The sequence below is a fragment of the Chelonoidis abingdonii genome, chromosome 14, assembly GCF_003597395.2.
Source record: "Chelonoidis abingdonii isolate Lonesome George chromosome 14, CheloAbing_2.0, whole genome shotgun sequence".
In the NCBI taxonomy this organism is placed as follows: Eukaryota; Metazoa; Chordata; order Testudines; family Testudinidae; genus Chelonoidis; species Chelonoidis abingdonii.
Genome location: NC_133782.1, coordinates 32,882,584 through 32,906,408, shown reverse-complemented (window position 1 = coordinate 32,906,408; position 23,825 = coordinate 32,882,584). Strand labels below are relative to the sequence as shown.

The window sequence follows — 23,825 nt, the reverse complement described above, 5'->3', positions numbered from 1 at the left end:
TCAACCGCTGACAGTCATGCTCAGGGGTTAGCCCCATCCTAATTCTGGCCTTTTGTTGAAAAAGTTTGTACTTGTTCTTGTGTTCTTTAGGCATTTCAACTACCACTTCTGCTAAGGGTTCACTGAGTTGTGGCCTCAGCTTCACAACACTGATCTGGAGGGATGCTGTACCCAGGCAGGCTCTTTCAAAAATTTTTGAAAAAGGCCTTTGTATCATCACCTACCTTGTATGTGGAGAATTTCTTGGAATGGGGAGCGGTACTTGGAGGAGGACTGCTAGGGCTACCTGGTTGATCCAGCTTATCCCTTTCCAGCTTTAAGTGTTTCAACTCTATTTCCACCTCCAAACGCTTCGCCTCTCTCCTCTCCCCTGCTTCCAAGTGCTTTGCCTCTACTTCTGCCTCCAAGAACTTCATCTTTTTTCTTTCCTCTACCTTCAAGCACTTCATTTCTAGGAAGAAATTCCTGTCTTCCTGTGATGCTTGTGCCCATGGAAGCCATCTGAGGTCACTCAATTAGGGTGAACTGCAAACAGAATGGGGCAGACAAACCCCCAAAGCTGGTGGATATTCCAATACTTAAATTTACGAAGTCAGCACAAAACAGCTTCTCTATTACCTCACTAGTTACTCAGAAGTGCAAATAATGCTGTTCCCTTAAAGTGCCCAGCCTCAGCTCCATCCAGACAATGATGATTACTGAAAATCTTATCTCATCATGTAAAAGAAAAGGTTCTTCCAACCTCAAAGGATCAGCCACACACCCAGGTCCGGTTATAACTTAGATCTTACATAAAATACACACATAGTCAATTCTTGTTAACTGAACTAAAATTTATTTAAAAAGGAAAGAGAGAGAGAGGATTGGTTAAAAGATCAATATCCATACAGACCTGAAATCAATTACTGAGGTTCAGATACATAGCAGAGATGAGTTTGTAGTTGCCAAAAGTCCCTTTAGAAATAGTTCATAGCTTATAGTCCATATTCAGGGTGACTCCAGTTAGTGACTGGGGATCTCAATTCTTATGGCTTAGGGTTTCCCCTTCTTGAAAGCCAAAGCAGATCTGAGATGATGAAGGATTGTGTCCCAGGGTTTTTATACATTTTCAGCAGCCTTTTGGCCTGAGAAAACAATAGGCTTAATTTTCCTTCTCCCAAACATTATGGCAATTAGCACAGGGTAATTTATCCATTAAACAGTTCAGATACAGGTTACCACAACCTTCAAAGAGACATATAGACAACAATACTATTTCACGCAAGTGTCTTCCAAAATATTGATGCTCTTTTTTTTATCTTTGAATAAAAGCCATAGTAATAGCACAAGCCCTGAGCAAACATCTACCCTTCTGTCTCTAACAATGCAGGCTGCGTTTCAAAGCTCTATTCATTTACATACCTTCCTAACAAGTCTTTAAAGTTCGACCATGGGTCATGTCAGTCTGTGAGTTAATTAACTTTTTCTGGCCCTGTCACCTTTCAATGAGATAGTATATTACACTCATAACGTCACACTTCTGCAGCTGGAACTTGGTCTGGGTTAAAGGGATTCCTCCATCCTGGCACCTAGATCTTGGGTTGGGGAGGGCTGACCCTTCCCTCCTGGGAAATCGCCAGTCCCCTATCCCCTCCCTGCATTTCTGTCATGGAGCTGGATGTCTGGGCTTGTTCTGGGTCTGTCTTCTCTGTGCCATGTCACTTTGGGAGTGTGAAAGTTGAATGAATTATATTGTAAAAATAAGAATGGATTAAAGAAATGTATGTATCTTTAAGCAGAAATAAGAAATGTTGAAATACAGGTGCCAGGAAAAGAAACATTAGGCATAAACAAGGGTGCTAATGGCGAAACATTAGCAGAAGATCGGTAATAGTTAGTAAGGAAATAAGATATGCATGGCTAGCCCAGGTAAACTTATCAGATTCTGCTTCCTTTGTTATCTTGTTATGTGCTCGCCCTTTTATCTGTATAAATAAGACAGTTTGTGTCTTGCATGGTGGTCACATTATCTGGGTGTTATTAGCAGAGCGCTGTGCTAATAAAACAGAGTGGTCTGACAAACTGTGAGTCCTGAGTCTAACTTTGACAGGAGGATGAGTTGTTCTAGGGTTTCAGTGCCTGACCGCCACCTCATGCCCGGGGCTGCTCTACTCTAGCCTAGGTATTTCGTTGCCACGATGCTAGCGAAAAAAATAAACTTTTTCCTGGACTCCCTGGCTTTGAAGGCTGAAGCCTTTGTGTGCCTGTTCCCCCTTAGGCAGAAAAGAAAAGAAAAAATACCCTCCCTGGCTTTGCAGGCTGCCAAAAGGAAAAATGTGTCCTTTTAAAATCCTGAGGTCTGTGCTTCTGGTTCCAAATGATCCCATGGTTGCCACCATATCAAGGCTGATTCCCCACTCTGGCACTCTGGGTGCAGAAAGTGGAGCCCACAAGGATTCTAAGAATTAATCCTGGCCACTCCAGGCTGGTATTAAATTCCCAAGGTTACAGCTTCTCTCTGACCTTGGATTGGTAGATGCTGCCACCACCCAAGCGCAGAACCCCTTTGAGAGCCCAAGAAGGCACACTTGGGAATTCCTTCCTGTGGGATACCCTCAAGCCCTTTCACCCTCGCCCCTCAGGAAGAGCTGAGAAAGAGAAAAAAAGGTACATTGTATTAATTAAAAAAAAGAAAAAATACATCTGGAAATTTAGGCTTTTGTTAGATTAAAAAAAACTACAAGGATGAGGCTTCAAGAATAACTTTCTTGAGGTCCATCTTAAAGGTTACAAGCAAAACAAAAGCACGTGGGGTTAGCACACAGGAATCCACAAGCCATAAAGAAATAAAAAGAGAGAAACCTAATCGTGTCTTCCTAGACATTTCCTGTTCTACTTACATATCTGGGGTTTTAAATGAGTAGTTTCTAGGTGTCATACTGAGGATTTTTCATACCTGGCCCCAAGCTTCTTACAGCATAGATGGTGCCCTGTTCACCTCTCCCCGGGAGAACAACAGACAAACAAAAGGGTTGTCGTGTTTTAATTTTTAAAAGTTTTAGCTTTTACATTGGCTCTTTTGGCCAGGTGCCCACTCACTTCCTTTGACCTGTATATCGCAGAGAGATTTTTTAACCTTTTACAGGTAGAGCAAGCAGAGAGCAGCTACTAAGAGGGATTTTAGCTACTGGCTAGCTGGGTGTCCATAAAAGGGAGCTACCCTCCACCCTTCATTTATTTCAACCTGCAGTCTAGAACTAAAGATCTCATCTGAGTTAAAAAAAATAAATTGTGGGAATAAAAAGATCTAGTCGCAATTAATTACAGATATAATCAGACTGTTAAGAGAATAACAACTGAAATATATATAATAAATTTTTGGATATTTTTCTACATTTTCAATTATATTCATTTCAGTTATAACACAGAATACAAAGTGTACAGTGCTCACTTTATATTATTATAATTACAAATATTTGCCCTGTAAAAAGAAACAAAAGAAATAGTATTTTTCAATTCACCTCATACAGGTTCTGTAGTGCAATCGCTTTATCGTGCAAGTGCAACTTACAAATGTAGAATTACATTTTTTTACATAACTACTCTCAAAAACAAAACAATGTAAAACTTTAAGGCCTACAAGTTGACGCATGAAGGGACAGTCGAATGTTCAGCATATGTGGCACGTAAATACCTTGCAATGCCGGCTATAACAATGCCATGCGAACGCCTGTTCTCACTTTCGACTGACATTGTATATAAGAATAAATGTAAACAAACTTGTTTGTCTGAGCGATTGGCTGAAAAAGAAGTAGGACTGAATGGACTTGTAGGCTCTGAAGTTTTACATTGTTTTATTTTTGAGTGCAGTTATGTAAAAAAAGTCTACATTTGTAAGTTGCACTTTCACAATAAAGAGAGTTCACTACAGAACTGGTATGCGGTGAATTGAAAAATACTATTTCTTTTGCTTATCTGGTTTACAGTGCAAATATTTTTAATAAAAATAATAAAGTGAGCACTGTGCACTTGTATTCTGTTTTGTAAGTGAAATCAATATATTTGAAAATGTAGAAAAACATCCAAAAATATTTATAATAAATTTCAATTCTTATTTTATTATAGTTTAATGGTGCAATTTAAATGGCAATTAATCGCAACTAGTTTTTTAATCTAGTTAATTTGTTTTGTGTTAATTGCTTGAGTTAACTGCAATTATTTGACAGCCCTATCTGGACCCTAGTGTTACTTAACTAGTTACACTCCTGCCTTATGGAGCAATGCTCACCCAACAGCCTTCCAGTATCGTTGAGCTGGGCCTGGCTCTGAGCCTTCTTCATGAGACACGTATTTGGTGAAGGATCATAGCCATGTGTCTGCACCGCCCAATAGATCCAAAAAATCCATTGGCCTTAAGCAGCTCCCCCCCCAATCCCACAGCCATCCTGATGCTGGTTTTACTCTGGATACTTCCTTCTTGTAGATTTTGTAATCTCTTAATTGGCATCTGGCTTAATAGGCAAAGAGGCATCACTTGGTGAGGCACACAGTATACAACAGCCAAATGCTAGACAGGGAACAGTCTATTCTCCCCTCCCCCACCTGTCTGAGGTGTCACCTTCTGGGGACCTGCTTTCACTGCAAGGCTTTAAGATGCTCATTTCCAGCATGGATACTGTGACAAAGTTCCTCCTCTACCTTGGTGGGTCCTGTGCTTATTGGCAGATTTGCTCACCTCACAGATTTACCCTGTGGTTCAGGAAACAGCCCAGAGACCTTCCCCTTTGGTAGAAGCCACAGTCCAGGACAACTCCTCCTGTGTTTGATCAGGAGTTGGGAGGTTTGGGGGGAACTCAGGCACAACCTCTACTCCAAGTTCCAGTCCAGGGCCCTGTGGACTGCAGCTGTCTAGAGTGCCTCCTGGTACAGTTCTATGACAGCTACAACTCCCTGGGCTACTTCCCCATGGCCTCCTCCCAACACCTTCTTTGTCCTCACCACCAGACCTTCCTCCTGATGACTGATAGTGCTTGTACTTAGTCCTCCAGCAGTATGCCTACTCACTCTCAGCTTCTTGCATGCCTCTTGCTCCCAGTTCCTCTCACACACACACACACTTCCTCTCCTCTGGCTCCCTCTGCCCTGAGGGGAGTGAGCCCTTTTATAGCATCAGAGGGGCTTTAATTAGAGTCAGGTTCTTAACAGCCTCACCTGACTCTTAGCAGGTTAATTGCAATCAGGTGTTTTCATTAGCCTGGAGCAGCCCCTGCTCTGGTCACTCAGGGAACAGAAAACTGCTTATCCAGTTGCCAGTATATCTCCCTTCTACTACTCTGCTGGTCCCAACTGGCCTGGGTCTATCACAATACAAAATGCCTTAAATGTTACCCAGCAGCCATACATGGCACAGTCCTGATGCTGAGGGGGGGTTTTGGCTCTCGGTAAAGACCTCGCATGTCTCCCTTTAGTGGCTTACTGTGCGCACAGCTGTCCCTGGGGCTCCCTGTAAAAGCCTGTGCCCCCCTGTGAACGGCTCTTCAGCTTCTCTTCTCTCATTCATATTCAAAGTAACCAGCCAGCAGGTCATAGGAGCCCGAAAAGTTGCAGCAATGTGCGGCTGTGCACTGGGCAACACCACACACTGCAACACCCCTGCTCTGCCACAGCCTTACTGGGCGACTTTGGGCAAGTTCCCCAGCTGGCCAACCTCTCGGGGTGTTGAGAGGATAAAGCCATTGCTGACTGATGATGGGGAGATGGGGGCGGGCTGGCTACCAGGATAGCCAGACACCCCCCTCCAGAGCTTCCCCTCTCAGCAAAGAAAAGCGAGAGGAATGGGGCAGCATGGTCAGAATCTAGTTTTGACGAGTACTTGGTTCTGCTGCAATGCTGAACAGTCCTGCTCTCTGAGCCAGTGGGGTTGGGCGTGGATAGCGGAGCTCCCACGGTAGGAAGCGCTGCCTGTCTGGGGGATGGTGTTAGGGAAGCAGAGGCTGAACAGGCCCTGGAGCAGCCCCCTTAGCTAGTTATAAAAGGAGATTTTGCCTTCGACTGCCAGTTTCTTGATGATGGTGAGTTCGAAGTCAGCACTGTGCACGCCGGTCTTGCGGAAGGCTCCAGGGTGACGGTTCTCTTCCCAGTAGTGGTGCCAGTTCCCACTGCTGTCCGCACCGTAACCAAACACTGCCACCTGCATGCAAACACGTGATGTCAGCAGAGCCCCACATGAACCTGTCCTCCACATAAAACGAAACATCCCTCCCCCATACAGCCACAGCTCTTGGGCTCCCATTCTGCCTGGCAGATGGCCACGCCAAACCTGAGGGGCATTGCAACCTTGGCCACCCAAGCTAGGGGCCTGGAGCTGCCACTGGGGATTGAGTGCAGGGCAGGCTCAGTCTGGAGCCCCTGCATCTCCCACTTTGAGGGCAGATCCCACCCGCCCAAATGCCCCGGGAGCCAGGGGGGAGATGGAGAGTCAGAGTCAGGAAGGGAAATATTTAGGGGAATGAATTGAGGGGTGGGAGGGGGAGGAGTGTGCCAGGGGCTAATATGAGGGCTGGGGCTCACTGAGAGAGGGATCATTTGAGGTATTTTATTATCTACATGTAATAAAAAGAAATAAAACATTTTAAAAGGCTAAAACAAAATAAGAAATCCCCGCCCCTCCATTCAAAAAATTATTTTAAAAAAAGGCACAAGGCCCTAGCCGCTGAGCTCCCCAGGCCCCACGCTGAACTCCCTGGGGACCACACTGACCTGCCCAGATACCACGCTGAGGTACCCTGGTACCACACTGAGCTCCTCAGGCCCCATGCTGAGCTTCCTGGGGACCACGCTGAGCTGCCCAGGCCCCACGCTGAGCTGCCCTGGTACCATGCTGAGCTTCCCATGCTGAGCTCCCCTGATATCATGCTGACCTGCCAGGCCCCACACTGAGCTGCCCTGGTACTACATTGCACTGCCCGGGTACCATGCTAAGCTCCCCTGATATCATGTTGAGCTGCCCAGGTACCACTCTGGCCTGCCCAGGTACCATGCTGAGCTGCCCGGGTACCATGCTGAGCTGCCCAGGCCCCACGCTGAGCTGCCCGGGTACCACCCTGAGCTGCCCAGGTACCATGCTGAGCTTCCCGGGCCCACGCTGAGCTGCCCAGGTACCATGCTGAGCTGCCCAGGCCCCACGCTGGGCTGCCCGGGCCCACGCTGAGCTGCCCAGGTACCATGCTGAGCTGTCCAGGCTCCTCGCTGAGCTGCCCGGGTACCATGCTGAGCGGCCCAGGCCCCATGCTGAGCTGCCTGGGTACCACGCTGAGCTGCCCAGGTACCATGCTGAGCTGCCTGGGTACCACGCTGAGCTGCTGCTAAAGGGAAGCTCCTCTTATGGATCAGTAACTGGTTAAAAGACGGGAAACAAAGGATAGGACAAAATGGTCAGTTTTCAGAATGGAGAGAGATAAATAGTGGTGACCCTCAGGGGTCTGTGCTGGGACCAGTCCTATTCAACATGGTCATACATGACCTGGGAAAAGGGGTAAACAGTGAGGTGGCAAAATTTGCAGATGATACAAAACTACTCTAGATAGTTAAGTCCAAAGCAGACTGCGAAGAGCTACAAATGGATCTCAGAAAACTGGGTGACTGGGCAACAAAATGACAGATGAAATTCAGTGTTGATAAATGCAAAGTAATGCACATTGGAAAACATAATCCGACCTATACATATAAAATGATGGGGTGTAAATTAGCTGTTACCACTCAAGAAAGAGACCTTGGAGTCATTGTGGATAGTTCTCTGAAATCATTCATTCAATGTGCGGCGGCAGTCAAAAAGCAAACAGAATGTTAGGAATCATTAAGAAAGTGATAGAAAATACCATAATGCCTCTATATGGGTAGGGATGGTGTCCCTAGCCTCTGTTTGCCAGAAGCTGGGAATGGGCGACAGGGGATGGATCACTTGATGATTCCCTGTTCTGTTCATTCCCTCTGGGGCACCTGGCATTGGCCAATGTTGGTAGACAGGATACTGGGATAGATGGACCTTTGATCTGACCCAGTATGGCCATTCTTATGCCTGGGTACTACTCTGAGCTGCCAAGGTATCATGCTGAGCTGCCCAGGTACCATGTTGAGCTGCTCAGGTACCACGCTGTGTTGCCCGGGTACCATGTTGAGCTGCTCAGGTACCATGCTGAACTGCCTAGGTACCATGTTGAGCTGCCCAGGTACCAGGCTATGTTGCCTGGGTACCACGTTGAGCTGCCCAGGTACCATGTTGAGCTGACCAGGTACCACTCTGAGCTGCCCAGGCCCCACCCTGAGCTGCCCAGGTACCATATTGAGCTGACCAGGTACCACTCTGAGCTGGCCGGGTACCATGTTGAGCTGCCCAGGCCCCATGCTGTGTTGCCCGGGTACCAAGTTGAGCTGCCCAGGTACCACGTTGTATTGTCAGGGTACCATGCTGCAATCTGGGGGAGAGGCGAGCAAGGGCACCAAAGGGGTCTACGGGCAGGCAGCTGCAGCAAGGGTGGTCTGTGAGCTGGCTGCCTGTGGTCTCAGCATGGAGGCTGAACCTAACATCTGAGCCAGACTCCTCTGATCATAGCGTTTGGACAACATCTGACTCCAGCTTTTCCTGCCCTCATCACAGGCCAAGGGCATTGGCCCCACCCACTCGGACACTTACCTGATCACAGGTGTGCAAGGCAAAGAGCAGTGCTGTGAAGCCAGTGGATGGATACCTCCCATGGTGCTGTGTCCACTTGTCATGGATGTATTTGAGAAAGGCAGGGTTCAAGATTAGCACCTGAGAGGAGGAGAACAGAACAGGGCAAATGCTATGAGATTCTGTCATCATCCTACCCAATACTAAGAGGCCATGCTTGGATGGCGCAGCCACACCCCTGCTCACTGCTGACACTCCTGTGTGTGTCACTGTCCTGGAAGGGCTAGAGAATATCACAGTGAGAGCCCGTCTGGGACTGTGTGCACAGGGCTGGGCACTCGCTGATGGGGCAGAGATGAGTACCTAGAGAAGGTGAGAGCCTTCTGGGACACTCTAACCAGCTGCTGCTGGAAATGGCCAGCCTGGGAATGCTACGCTTGGCAGGCCAGGAGGCTCTGGCAGGGCTCTCGTGTGCTTTGCTGTTTCCCAGCAGTGTCAGGAGCTTGAAGCTCTGCCCTGGCTGGCTAGGAAAGATGGAGTGTTCCTGCAGCCGGTTCTCAGGAACACACCATCTGTGAGGCTGGACTGGTTTGTTGCCTGAATGACTGGATTCCTAGTCAAGTATCAGAGGGGTAGCCGTGTTAGTCTGGATCTGTAAAAGCAGCAAAGAGTCCTGTGGCACCTTATAGACTAACAGACGTATTGGAGCATGNGTCCTGTGGCACCTTATAGACTAACAGACGTATTGGAGCATGAGCTTTCGTAGGTGAATACCCACTTCGTCAGCTGCATGACATGGATTCCTAGTGTGTCTCAGAGATTCCAGAGCACAACTGGCCATCACCTGCCCCAGAATCTAACGTACAGACTTTGTGTTGCCAGCTTCCCACGCAAGCGGGTTCCATGGTTAGTCTTTAGCCACTTGATCAAAGTTTTTGGAAATTCTTAGACCGCCCCCATCCGCCATTAAGCAGAGTCAGGAAACTGTAACCATCTGGCAATGTAACCTGAAGGGACTCTGATAACTGTCCTCCCCACAGACCTGACCATCCTCTACCCAGACTCAGGAAGCAAATGTCCAGAACATGAGGTGGCTGGTGCTGGCTGTGTCCCCAGCCAGCCCTTACCTTGCTTCTGTCAGCTTCAATGAACTGTTTGACTTTTGTGTACGTGCTACAAAAGAAGAGGAAGCGTGGTCAGTGGAAAGTGATATCTTCCATACCATATGCTCGGCTTTCTTCTGGCCCCACCCATGAATTCTACAATCCACCAGGGATGAGGCTAATGCCTGTGCAGACCTTCTCAGGAGCTGAGTGGCTGCCTCCTCATCAGTGCATCTGTTGGAGCTGCTGTCTCCTTGCACTGACCTCAGCTCAGGAGCCAGGATGCCTTTCAGCACAATGTCATTAAGCCACTGAGCCAGCTCCTGGGAGCTGTGGAGTGTGTCTGAACACCAGTGCTGGAGCCATCAGCCATGAGACGTGGCCCTTCCCCGAGGTCTGTACAAATGTTCTCACCCTCTCTAACCAGCTTCAGGTCTGCCCTGTCCTTCATCACCCTTTGGGGTTCAGTGAGCCAAGCCGAACATCATGTCTGGTGTGTGCCCCGGCCTGAGGGGGAGGAGCCTCTGAGCCTATCAACATCCCAAGGGAGCCACTGAGTCCCCTCAAGGGACGAGGCAGGAGCAATCTAGCTTGTCAGAGCAGAGCCCCCTTCTTGGGGGGAGGGGCAGTGCCAGTGTCCTGGGGATCCTCCATCCCCCATCCTAGGGTGGGGTCATCCTTCTGGGGGGCCTCCCAAGTCCCCTCTCCTTGGACAAAGGGGTGAATCAGCTTCCACAAGTCAATGGAGCCTGGGCACCACCTAAGCCCCGTCTTGTGTGGGGATTTGTGCTGTGGGCACACTGGAGTCCACCACCCCTTTAGATGAGACGGCACCCCCAGAGCCACCTCAGACCTTGCATCTTAGGAGGACCCCAGAGACTGCTCATCCTCCACCAGGGGCAAATGAGCCATGCCCATCTGGAGCTTCCTGCCTGGGACACTGTCCTCAAAGGATTCCCCTCAGCAGATCAGGCCCCATGCTCACTAGCGCAACTCCCCCGTGGAGAAGGCGCTGGTCACCCATTTCAGGTCCAGAGGTTTAAAGGGGACCAGCACCAGGTGGACCCCAGGCTGGAGGTCCACAGCACTCTCTGGGTACATAAAGCGGTGCGTTGTCCTTGCGCCGACATCCTCCTCAAACCCAGCAGTCTGCGCCCTGTTCATCCTGGGGGCACGAGGAGAGAGCACAGATCAGTCTGTTGCAGCACGCCTGGCCACACATGCTGGGACCCTGCACTCCAAGCCTCCCAGGGAGCCCCTCCCAGCCAGCTGGGTGGGGATGGGGCTCGGGGCTCACCCTGGCCAGCAACGTGAGGATGGGGCTTGGGGCCTGCCCTGGACAGCAGGTTGGGGATGGGGCTAGGGGCTCACCCTGGCCAGCAACGTGAGGATGGAGCTTGGGGCCTGCCCTGGACAGCAGGTTGGGGATGGGGCTAGGGGCTCACCCTGGCTGGATGGGTGGGGGATGGGGCTCGGGGCTCGCCCTGGCCAGCTGGGGAGGGATGGGGCTCGGGGCTTTCCCTGGCTGGCTGGGTGGAGGATGGGGCTCGAGACGTGCCCTGGCCAGATGGGCGGGAATGGGGCTCGGGCCTCGCTTTGGCCAGCTGGGTCGGGATGGGGATTGGGACCTGCCCTGGACAGCAGGGTGGGGATGGGGCTTGGGGCTCGCCTTGGCTAGTTGGGTGGGGATGGGGATCGGGGCCTTCCCTGGACAGCAGGGTGAGGATGGGGCTTGGGGCTCGCCCTGGCTGACTGGGTGGGGGATGGGGCTCGGGGCTCACCCTGGCCGGCTGGGTGGGGGATGGTGCTCGAGACCTGCCCTGGCCAGCTGGGCGAGGATGGAGCTCGGACCTCGCCCTGGACAGCAGGGTGGGGATGAGGTTTGGGCCTTGCCCTGGCGGCTGGGTGGGGGATGGGGCTCGGGGCCCACCTTGGCCACTTGGGTGGGGATGGGGCTCAGCGGCTCACCCTGGCCAGCTGGGTGGGGGATGGGGAACGGGGCCTGAGTTCCCTCTAAGCTGCATGGCCATGTGACTGTGCAAAAGCCTACCAAGCACCACACGGGTGCTCGAGGCTGTGGCAGGCAGAGATTCCTCTCCCCTAACCCCGGACCCTACCCAGCCCAGCCAGGGACCTGCAGCGAGCAGGGGCGATGTGCCCCTCCCTCGGCCCAACCCAGCCCCGACCCGGACCTGCCACAGCTGTGGGAGAGGTGCCCCTCCCCCAGCCTCAAGCCAGCCCTGGCCAGAGCTGCTGCGGCAGGGAGAGGCATCCCCTTCCCCAGTCCAGGTGCTGCTGTGGGGAGATAGAGCTGTGGGGAGTTCTCTCTCCCTGTCACAGCCCCGGCCAGCCTGCACCCCCAGTTGGAGCCCAACCGTCTGCCCCAGCCCTGAGTCCCTTATCCCCGGCCCCACCCCAGAGCTTACGCCCCTAGCCAAAGCCCACACCCCAAGCCTCTGCCCCAGCCCCAAGCCCCCTCCCACACTCCGAATCCCTTGGCCCTACCCCCACCACATGAATTTTGTTATGTACACCAATATGAAGGTGATGTGGGAAAAATTAGAGAGAACACTGTGGGGCCCACCCAGGCCAGCTGGGTGGGGGATGGGGCTCGAGAGTCACCCTGACTGGCTGGGTGGGGGATGGGGCTCAGGGCCTGCTCTGGCCAGATGGGGGCTCAGGGCCTGCTCTGGCCAGATGGGGGCTCAGGGCCTGCCCTGGCTGGGAAGGAAGGATGGGGTATGGTTATCGCTATGGCTGGGAGGATGAGTTGGGGCAAGGGAGCCATCCTGGCCAGCAGGGAATGAAGAGGCTTGGATCTGTCTGTTGTCATGGCCAGTGCTCACTGGGGCTGCTAGCACAAGCTGGCTGCTTTTTTACTTTCAGATGTAGCCCCAGAGCTGTGCCCTGCTCTCCCCCAGCAGCTTGCAGATGAGCTGAAACATGGCGCATGAGGGACGACAGTGGGTGATGGCGATACAGATTCCAGGGAGTGCTTCGTACGTGGCCTGGAAACTCCTTCCCACCAATGACCAGATGGCCCAAGGGCCGCTGGGGCCTCAGCAGCCTGGCTGCAGCACCGGGTGCCTCCTCACTACTTGTTGGGAGGACACAGCGCTGTGAGACACCCCGGTGCAGGACAGGGTCCCAGGTTCATCTGCGCCTTTGCTGGGACTCCATCCCAGGCCTGTGGACAGAGATTTACTCTGCTCCACCAGAGCGGCTGCAGAGGGCCGGGCCCATTGGAGAGGCCCATACAGAGCAGGGGGTGAGTCAGCTCTGTGCCACTCACCTCAGAACCCAGTGGTGGGAGTCGATCTCTCGCCCGTGGTGGGAGCCCCGCAGGCGCCCGGAGTTCCCCACCACCGCACATGTCCTGCAGCGGGAGGGAGTGTGAGCATCCACCGTTGGGGATGGGAGAATGTCAAACATTTGCTGGATTATTCCCTGGAGCTGGGCACTGCTCTGCGAGCCCTGCAGCTCCTAAAGGAAGAAGAACAAAGATAGGGTATGTCTGTAGCTCACGGAGCCCAATGCGCAGCAGGATGGCAGGGCCCGGGGGCTGGGCAAGGGCAGGCATTGCCTTCTCTGCAGGGGCCAGAAGAGCTGTGAGCCCAACCCTGCTGTGCTCAGAGGGCACACAGCATGTCCCGGCTCCTGCTCTGCGACACCCTCTTTTTGCAGTGCAATGGCTGGGGCAGTCCTCCCCACCCTGCCTGTGCAACTTTGCCCAGGGCTGCCCCAAGCGCCCTGCCAGCAGAGTGCATCTCTACTAGGTGTGTTGGTATAATGAACTTGGGAATTTTTGAATAATTTGTATGACCCTGATGTGTGCCTCAGTTTCCCTGAGACATTGCATGGTTACCCAGTAGGGATTAAGTTTGCTTTCAGGGCAGACTAAGGGACACAGGTGCTGATTTTCCACAGTTCTTGATCCCTGACTGTGCCCCAGACCCCGCCCCCACTCCACCCCTTCCCACTTCTGCATACAANTACCCCTTCCCTTTTAAACCATCTTTATTGGGGGCCTAGATGGGTTAAGACAGGGATCTCAAACTCAAATCCCCATGAGGGCCACATCACTGAAACCTTTTCATACAAAGATACAAAAGTCGCCCCATCTACCCCTGGCCCTGCCCCTACTCCACCCTTCCATGAGGCCCCAACCCTGCCCCACCTCTTCCCATCTCCACCCCACCCCAACCCCACCTCTTCCTGCCCAATTCTGCCCCCTCCCCCGAGTGTGCCACATCCTTGCTCCTGCTCCCCTAGCCTCCTTGCATGCTGTGAAACAGCTGATCGTGACGGGCGGGAGGCACGGGGAAGGAGAGGGAGGTGCTCCAACTTCAGGTGGGTGGGAGGTGCTGGGGGGTGGGGAGAATCTGATGGCGGGCTGCCAGTGCATGCTCAGCACCCACCCATCATTTTTTCCCCATGGGTGCTCCAGCCCCAGGGAACACTGGTTGAAATTCACCCAGTTCAACAACAGGGCCCGAAAAAACAATGCAAGCTCCAGTGCCGCCTGGATTTCGCTGCCTCTCAGCAGGGCAGTCGGGCAGAGAGCCCAGTTTAAGAACAAAGGACTGGAAGGTGGGCAGTAGGGCTTCTGGAGGAAGCTGGGAGTTCTCTGGAGGAACCTGGGACCTGACACAGAAGGTCAAATTGAAAGAGACAGAGCATGAAAATAGGGTTCACTACAGCATGGTTGGGACTCTGGGCTGACCAGACTGGACTGTGCTAAGCTGCACTTCTCTGTGCTAACCTAAGGGCTTCCCATGCTGTGTTTGAAACCACTGTTGAGTGTCCCTGTAAATATTTTGTGAGGTGCATTAATCCCTGCAGAGCGGACAAGTCTCTCCCAGGGGTCTGTCTCAGTTGGACTCGCTGAACAGAGCTCACAGTATGAAGCAGGAGTACTGAAGCCCCAGAGGTTCAATCTTAGGAGGCAGCGAGGCCAGGTGGCCTACCCTGAGGGAAGAGCGAGACCCCTGGGGGTCTGGCACATCAAAGGGGTTCCTCCAAGAGACTATTGCAAACCTTGGAGTGTAGCACGGATCTTGTGGCTCCATGAGGTAGCTAACGCACAGTCCCATCCCGATGCAGACTAGGCCAGCTGAGCTAACAGGCCAAGTTAATGCCGATGGGGACCCCAGGGTTCCCACAACCTGTGATCTTGTGGGAACACGCCAAAGATCCTGGCCTTCCCCTGAGTGTGAGTGACTCTGTGAGCTAACGCCTAGTGAAGACAAGGCCTGAGAGTGCAAGCTCAGCTCATGGGCCCCTGGCTGCTCCCTGCAGTTCCCACTCTCTGGGCCTCCAGTATTGCTCCTGGCTGAGCTAAGCACAGCTGTACAGGCAGCTGCGGGTGTCAGAGCAGGGAGCTGCACGCAGTGGACAGATGCAGCCAGCAGGGACTTGCTGAGCAGCTTGCCCTGCAGACCAGAACTGCTGGTAGGTGTGCTGGTGGCTGCCCTTTTCTACCCCAACCGCCTCTTCCCAGAGGGATCCATGGGAGCGAGGGTGAGAGGAGCACAGAACAGGCTCTCTTCATGGGCAGCTGCTTGAGGAATATGAAGGCACCCTGCCCCGGCCCTATGCCTCCCAACCAGGGAGCACGGCAGCAGGGGCAAGCACCCACCCTCACTAGTCTCTGCTGGCCTCTTCAGTTGCTACAGCCTGTCTCCTGGGCCAGTCCTACAAAGGAATCAGCCCTTGGTGCTCAGAGCATCCCTTTTTTTGCTACCCACCCGTGCCATGGTGCCGTGCCCCAGTCCGCTGCTTTGTCCTTGCTGCAATGCTCTGAGGGGTCCAAGGGTGGGCTCTGCCACCAACGGCCATGGTAGGAGGTGCCTGCATTGGTCTAACTGCTGTGACTCTGTAACTCACCAGCCACCACAACAGAACGTCTGGGGCGATCTTGGAGGTATGCACCGTCAGCAGGGGATTTATCGCTGAGTCGTACCGTTTGTTAAACCAGGCTGAGCTGCTGAGCTCCACAATACAGCTGGCACAGCCACAGGGCTTGGCCTCTGAGACAGACAGAGGCCACAGCATGTCTCCAAGGCTCCAGGAAAAGGCAGAATGCCCCAGGTACCAGGATTGATGAACCTGCCACAGGACAAGCATCATGCACAGGGCTGTAGCAGCCCACAACTTCCTCCGGTGCAGCATCCTTCACTTCACCAGCTCTTCCCTGCAGAATTTCAGTGGGTCCGTTCCATGGGAAGGGGCCCATGTGTGGTGTTCAGGGTCACTGCCTGTAGGCACCTGGGCACCATTGCAGTTTTCCTGCTCTTACGGGATGAACAGGAGCCTTCCTGGGTAGCTGCAGATCCCCAAGAACGGAAGGAAGGGGCAGGCATGTCCAACACACACAGGAGCCACTGGAGGTTTCCAGCCCTGATCCCAAGTCAGCATTAGCACCAGTCCCGCATAGCTCCGTGCAGTGGGCAGCTTCTTCCAGGCTTTGGCTCTCTCTGTCCCAGCCTGAAACAGACCAGATAACGAGCATCAGTACAGACTATAGTGTCAGGAGCAGGTCTTGCAGTGACTTGCCGTCACTCAGGACAGAATCTGACAGCACTGACTAGGCTGAGGACAGGCGGAGGTTTTTTTTAAGTAATGTAAATATATTTGTAATTTATTGTATGATAATTTTTTCTAAGAATATGAACCTCTCAAATCTACATTTAATGCACAGTCCGACCAGAGAACGTAAACAGACATAAGTCAAGAAATTCAAACATTATGGTTCCTCCCAGAAGCATTAACTCAGCCTCATTTTCCAGATGTGAAATATGCCACAAGTGCAATGTGGGGGCATCAGCCTCGCTGTGGGAACCTCACCCCTTTGTTTAAATTCTCAGCCTTTGTGTTCCAGTGACATAGGCTTCCCATACATTTTCCTTTGAAAACCAATGGTGGTCCTTGCTCAGCTCTGGCTAAGTGAGGCCCAAAGACAATCCCCTCCGCTGCCCCAGGAGGCAATGGGCCAGGAACAAATAAACCACGTGCACCTCCACCTGGCACATGCACAGTGAGACCCTCGCACCACCATTCCCAACAGAGAAGAGTTCTGTGTAGCATGTGGCAAACCCAGAACTTCAAAGCTTTGCAGTTTCAGGAACATTCAGCTATGTCAGAGGACTCCAGTCCCTGGTGAGGATCCAGAACCAGGACTCAGCCATTATTTTTATTATTTGTGGACCAAACCCTCCCCAGCTGATAAGATCAGAAAAGAGGGATTTCCCACCCATTGTGCCCTGACTCAGAGAAGCTAAAAGTCTTTTGCATTAAGTCTCCAAACAATAATCCCCCTTTGAGCTGAGCTCCAGAACGGGAAGGATCCTCCCATAAGGAAAGGGCAGACCTCATCTTGCCAGGGGCAGTGTGATGCTGGATGGTTGAACAGAATCATTATATCAGTGATAGTACCAGTTAGACAATTGCAACAAATCGTATACAAAGTATGTCATGGAAGGTGTCAATGGAAAAGTTAACCATTCACAACTCTCTTCTTTTCTTTTCTTATTAAACCTTTAGTTTTTAGTTGCAAAAGGATTGGCATCGGCGTGATTATTAGGTAAGATCTGAGTTATATTTTGACCTGGCTAAGTGGCTGACACCTTGGGATTAGAAGGACCCTATATTTGATTAAACTGGGTTTCAGTGACCACTCATCATACAGACCAGCATCTGGGTGGTGAGCCAAGGGCTGGAAAGCCTAAGGAGAGTGCATTTTTGACTTCTTGTTAGCCAGTGTGGTGAGACAGACGTTCACTTTTGTTACTGGCTTAGTATAATCTAATGATAGGATAACCAGCAGGTTGGAGTGAGTCTGCCCTATTCTGTCTGGAATCTGGTATTCTCAGCTTGACTCCCACTTGGGTTCATCAGGAGCTGGGCACATGGAGCACCGTGTAGTACTGGGCCATCCCCACTGAAGTGCCCCCGGCATGCTGCCAGGCAACTGCTGTCACCCTGAGGCTCACAGGAAACCCCTGGAAGCATTTGAAAAGGATGAGGACCTCTGGGTCCAGAGCCAAGGTTACAGCCCTGTTATTCATAGAGGATTAGAGATTACCCTGCAAGGCATCGGGCTTTCCACCAGAGATCGGCATGCTCTGGCCCCAGAAATAACCCAGCTGCTGAAGCAGCAGGCCTATTCACGTGAGCAAGTGGGCAGACTGATATGCAAGACACCAGGAAAAATGAAGAAATCCCCCAGATGGTGCTGTCCCAGAGCAACCGAGATGCTGCTCCAAGTCTACCCTGTTGCTGTGGGCCACTCTGGGCCCCAAAAGAGCGAGCTGAATGTCCGCAGGAGATTGTGCCTGATGGGGCTGAGCTGTGCCATGTGTGAAAACAGCTCGGTCTGCACCAGCAGAAGACACTTTGGGCTGGGTGACAGGGCCCCTCCTCCAGCCGATAGAGACCAGCACACCTTAGAGCTGGTAGCACTGCACCACTTGAAGGTGGAGCCAATCCTAAATCCTGACCATGGTGGACCACTACTCCATGCTCCTCAGGGAGATCACAACCAGAGAACTCCAGAAGCCTTCTGGTGCTACTGTGTCCAGCCCTATGGCTACTCCCCCAAGGTGCTCAAGGGCCAGGCGTGCCCTTCAAGTCACAGATGTCCATTGCCCTCTTTAGTACCTTTGAAAAGATTGTCAAATAGGGTCGTTCCCCCTTGTAAAAGTTCTCTACAGCTAAAGGGAGCCAGGGAGGTTTTCAGAATGAAAGCCTCATTTAATACTTTATCCGTCAAATGCTTTAACTGATGTTCTGACATTCAGTATCGTTAATAAAAGGTTATAATGATTTTTAATGGTGTGCTCATCATTGACTGTTAAGTGTGGGATAGGGTCACATTAACATCCTTGGCACTCTGGGCCCATTTATTCCTTCAAAATTAATACAACTGCCCTGGAGCAGCTCCAGCCTGGGATCCACACACCCCCACCCACAGGCAGTGCCAAGCCGTGGTCTGACCCACCCCAAGTGTGAAGAGCCCCACAGAGCTATAGAAAGAACCTTTAAGCATTCTGGGGATAGACTCACAAAGGGGACTCATGCCTCAGGCCGAGCATTGCAGCCCCTAAGATCTAGGTGCCCTCCTGCCCAGTGAAATTCACACCGCTGAGTTCAGTGCCCAGGCTCCCCGTACAATGCATGGAGAGAGAGATATGCCTCAGCTCCATACACGGGCACGCGCCCTGCCCCTCTCCTGGAGTTAGGTGCCTAAGCTAGGTCAGCTCCATTCTTCCTGCAATATATCCAATGGTTAAAGCACTGACCCCTCAGGCTGATTAGGAGCCTGGACCCATGCCAGTGTCCTCCCCACCAACTGCCGGCTAGTCTGGGCTGGGGCGGAGCTCCCAGTGTCTCTTGCATGAAATAGTGAAATAGCCCTTGGAGCAGGGCCTGGGCCCAGGGTCTCTCAGGAGAGTGCACTGACTACTGGGCTAGGAGGCCAGTCTCACTCCCTCTCTCGCTGGCACACTGGCCCTTAATAAATAGATTAACCAACACGGGGCCTAGGACAGAACCTAGAGGCCCCAGCTGATCTCCTTTTATGATAGTGAAAATCAACCATTTAACCCTTGCCTGGTTCCCTTGTCTTGGCCAGTTTCTGAGTCAGGACAATATTTTGCCTCTCATCCCATGATAACTTGGCTTCTTCAGTCGCCTCTCGTGCTAGACCTTGTCAAACGCCTTCTGGTACCTAAATAAATTATATCAGCTTGGTCTTTATCCACTACTTTACTGACATGGTCAGAGGAGCCCAATAGATCAGAGCCATGATTTCCCTTTGCAGGAGCCATGCTGGCAGACCCTGTCAGAGCATGAGCTGATAGGTGTTTATTAGCCTATTTTTAATGATCTCTTTGACCTATTTGCTAGGTACAGAAATAAGGCTTAATTCTAATTTCCTTAATCACTCTTAGCACTTTAAAAAAAAATACAGATAGATTCATAGAATCAGAAGGGAGTGCATAGGTCACCTCGTCTAACCCCTGCCAAGATGCAGGACTTGTTGTGTCTAACCATTGAAAACACATGGCTATCCACCACCCCTTTGAAAACCTCCAATGAAGGAGCTTCCAGAACCTCCTGAGGCATCTGTTCCATTGTCCTACTGTTCTTACACTCTGCCTCTGTTAATGCAACCTACAACTGCATTTGCTTTTTTTGGAACAGCATCATATTGCTGACATATTGTTGATCCAACACAACTCCCAGATCCTTCTCAGCAGTGCTGCTGCCAGCCCAATTACTCCCTTTCCGTATTTGTGTGTTTAGTTTTTTTCCTCCTTAAGTGTAGCACCTTAACATTTGTCTTTGATTAATTTAATTTTGTCTATAATCCAGTTCTCCAATTTATCAAGATCCCTCTTAATTTTAGCTCTGGCCTCCAAAGTGGTGGTAACCGCCCTTCCCCCAAGATACAACATTTGCTGCCATCAGCTATTCAGCAGAGTAGCTGAATTTTAAATTTTAATTTTTTTCTATTTTTTTAATTAATAACATTTACCTTTTTTAAGAATAGATTTCGATTTTTGTATCTTAAGAGGTTTGTGCACATGTGTAATTAGCTGGTGGCAACAGCTGATTTCCTTTTCTTTTTTTTCTCAGCTCTTCCCTGGACTCTTTCCCTGGGTGAAAGGGCTTGAGGTATCCCACAGGAAGGAATTCCCAAGTGCGCCTTCCTGGACTCTCAAAGGGGTTCTGCACTTGGGTGGTGGCAGCATCTACCAATCGAAGGTCAGAGAAAAGCTGTAACCTTGGGAGTTTAATACAAGCCTGTAGTGGCCAATATTAAACTTTTAGAATCCTTGTGGGCCCCACCTTCTGCATTCGGAGTAACAGTGTGGGGAATTAGCCTTGATGGAGAAAATAAAATTTCCAGACACGTGGAATTTCCAGGCACATGCAGGTTTCTGGGGGGTTCTATGGTATCATAGAAGGTTAAGGCCAGAAGGAACCTCCTGTATAATGCAGGTCACTAAGTATCAGCCACTACAGAAAGGATGTAGACAAATTGGAGAGAGTCCAGCAGAGGGCAATGAAAATGATTAGGGGGCTGCTGCACGTGACTTGTGAGGAGAGGCTGAGGGAACTGGGATCATTTAGTCTGCAGAAGAGAAGAGTGAAGGGGAATTTGATAGCAGCCTTCAACTACCTGAGGGGGGGGGGGGTCCCAAAGAGGATGGATCTCGGCTGTTCTTAGTGGTGGCAGATGACAGAACAAGGAGCAATGAGCTCAAGTTGCCGTGGGGGAGCTCTAGGTTGGATATTAGGAAGCACTATTTCTCTAGGAGGGTGGTGAAGCGCTGGAATGGGTTACCTAGCGAGGTGGTGGAATCTCCATCTGTAGAGGTTTTTAAGGTCCGGTTAGACAAAGCCCTGGCTGGGATGATTTAGTTGGGGTTGGTCCTGCTTTGAGCAGGGGGTTGGACTAGATGACCTCCCGAGGTCTCTTCCAACCCTAATCTTCTATGATTCTATGATCCTGGTACTCCTGGTTTGAGCCCCAAGACTTGAACTAGATCAAAGCATTTCAGTCCTCAGGAGACTAAGTTGTTGTGTGCAAAAGGCAGTGAAGGGGAGCAGCTGAGGGGGTGAGAACTTGTTCGTAGGGCGCTCAAGACTCTAAAGGCCTCGCCCTCCCTCCATCTGCCTGGCGCAATGGGAGCCGACCCTTCCCCAGCTGCACCTGGCCACGCCATGGGCCTGGGTGAAGACCGAGCAAACTCTGCTCCTCTGAGGAAAGACGCAGTCAGTGGAGAGCCAACATGGAGCGGCCGCCTCATGCAGCCCTGGTGGCTGGTTTAAAACAACAAAGAGCAGACCCAGGCTGGAAGCCCCACATCCAGGAACCTGCTCCCTGCCTTAGCGAGTCTCCCTGCCCCTCCCCTCAGCCTGCCAAGATGCTAGGCATGCAGGTAGGGCCTGTGTGCTGGCACATGGCCCTGTGGACTGTGTTACAAAGATGCTGCTGTGCCAGAGTAGAATGTAGCCCCCGTACTTGCGCTGCCGCACAATCACCTGGGGGGTGCCTCACCTGGCAGCACTGAGATGTGACGATGACAAGTGAGCGTCCCAGCATGCGCCTTGCGGCCCCCAGCACTCTCCCTGCTCGCTCACTGCGCTGGGCGGGGAGCACACATCCGTTCTCTGAACAGGAACTAGCTGTGTAGTGCACAGGGGAAATCTGCAGCCCACAAGCCTGATAACAACTCAGCCCTGTGGAAAAGGCCTGAGGAGCATGTGCATTGAGGGCTGACTGACAGCACCCCAGGGCTACCAGAGCAGGGCTCAGGAGAGCTTGTGCTGGGCTGAGTGACTCACTGGGGGTTTGGGGCCCCATTACTACGGGTGCTTTCCTAGCCACCCCTCAGAGTGGGTTCTGGGCCTGCCGCACAGCTCCCATAGAGCAACCCTGCACAGGCCTGGCCTCCCCTGGCACCCTCGGGGGGGAAAAGCCAGAAGACCTTGCAAAGCTGCATGGCTCTCAGCCCCTTGGCTGCATGGACCCACGCAGCAAGGCTCCCCACACAGTCCCATAGGGCCCTCTGTGCCAGGGAGCAGACACAAACCTGCTGCCCCTCCCCCACTGGTGATCCAGACCCCACAGGATCCCAGAGAGCAGTGCATGCCAGGGAGGTGCTGTCCCCTCCGCACAATTCTCTGCAGGGGTGCCAGGGTGATGGCCCCCACAGCACAGTGTCCAGGCCAGCATATGCCTCCTTGGGCACTGCAGGCCTCAGTCCCTCAGGGATAAAATTCAGTATGCTCAAAATCTAATGGCTGGGTTTGGGCTCCAGCCTTAACTCCTTGGGATGCGAACACGCACCCCTCCTCCAGCCCCCGTCTCTCCTGCTACCTCCCCCACTCCATTTCCAGCAACTGGTCCAGCATGGAGCTGCTCTGAGTTTTCCCCGCCCCTGCTGCTGTCACAGGCACATTCTCGCTGCTACCCAGCCTGAGGAAGTCAGGGAACAGGGTCCTGCTGGGCAGGTTCCCCGTCCAGGGATGAGGCCCATGGGGCTGCTGATGGGGGAGGGGCTGCCTGCAGAGATGAGGCAGGGGGAAGGAATCCCATGCTGAGCAGTCTCCCAGTAAGTCCCTCTCCTCCAGCCCCTTGCAAGCAGCTCCCCCGGCCCTTGGGTATGGGTGGAGAGTGACTCCAGCAGTGGCTTAGGTCTGGCACACCAGACCTGGCACACAGCTCTGCTCACAGCCATTCTCACTGCCCCAGGCAGGCAGGGCGGGGCAGGGCCATTGCTGGTTCTGGAGGAAGAGATGGGGAAAGACCCTAGGGACAGCTCTTTCAGGCCACAAAGTAGTTCCCAATGGGTGGCACAAGGATAATTGTCGCCAGCGGCTCCCTTGGCCTTTTACTGAGCCAGCAGTTCTCAAACTGGGTTGGGACCCCAAAAGTGGGTCACGACCCTGTTTTAATGGGCTCACTAGCGATGGTGTTAGACTTGCTGGGGCCGAAGCCACCACCTGAGGCTGAAACCTGAGTCCCACCTCCCAGGGCTGAAGCCAAAGCCTGAGCCCCACTGCCTGTGGCCCACAGCCGAGCCCCACTATCTGGGGCTTCAGCCCTTGGTGGTGGTGGTGTGGAGGGCTCAGGCTTCAGCTTCAGCCGTGGGTGGCGGGGCTCAGGTTACAGCCCTCCCTTCCCCACCTGGGGCTTAAACACTTGGGCTTTAGCTTTGGCTCCCCCACTTGGTGTGGCAGGGCTCAGGTGGACTCAGGCTTTGGTCCCCCCTCCTGGGGTTGTGAGTAACTTTTGTTGTCAGAAGGGAGTCACGGTGCAACGAAGTTTGAGAACTGCTGATAGTTCTCAAACTTCTGCCCCTCCCACTGCTGCCCTCAAACTGCTGCCCCTCCCACTGGCCAGAGTTCAGTCTTATTTTCTGTGCTCACATTGGGGCCTGCATTGCTCTCCTGCCAGAGCCACCACCCCTCTGAGCCACAGCCTGTGTTGCGGCACAGTTCTCAGATTCTCCCCCAGCTCCTGGGAGGCTGCCTCTGGCCTGCTGCGTCTGCTCACACAT

General features: G+C 52.3%; 1 protein-coding gene across 1 annotated transcript; it reads right to left on the bottom strand.

The window, feature by feature from the left end:
- Window positions 1-815: 815 nt before the first annotated feature.
- Window positions 816-22,006, bottom strand: LOC116816904 (CMP-N-acetylneuraminate-beta-galactosamide-alpha-2,3-sialyltransferase 2-like). The gene is made up of 7 exons (XM_032766538.2): window positions 21,805-22,006; window positions 15,640-16,239; window positions 13,046-13,236; window positions 10,739-10,918; window positions 9,778-9,823; window positions 8,672-8,791; window positions 816-6,169 (listed from the first exon to the last, which is right to left on the bottom strand). Exons 2-7 carry the CDS (start codon window positions 15,922-15,924, stop codon window positions 6,002-6,004), a joined length of 990 nt encoding a protein of 329 aa, XP_032622429.1. The 5' UTR covers window positions 15,925-16,239; window positions 21,805-22,006; the 3' UTR covers window positions 816-6,001.
- Window positions 22,007-23,825: the final 1,819 nt, after the last annotated feature.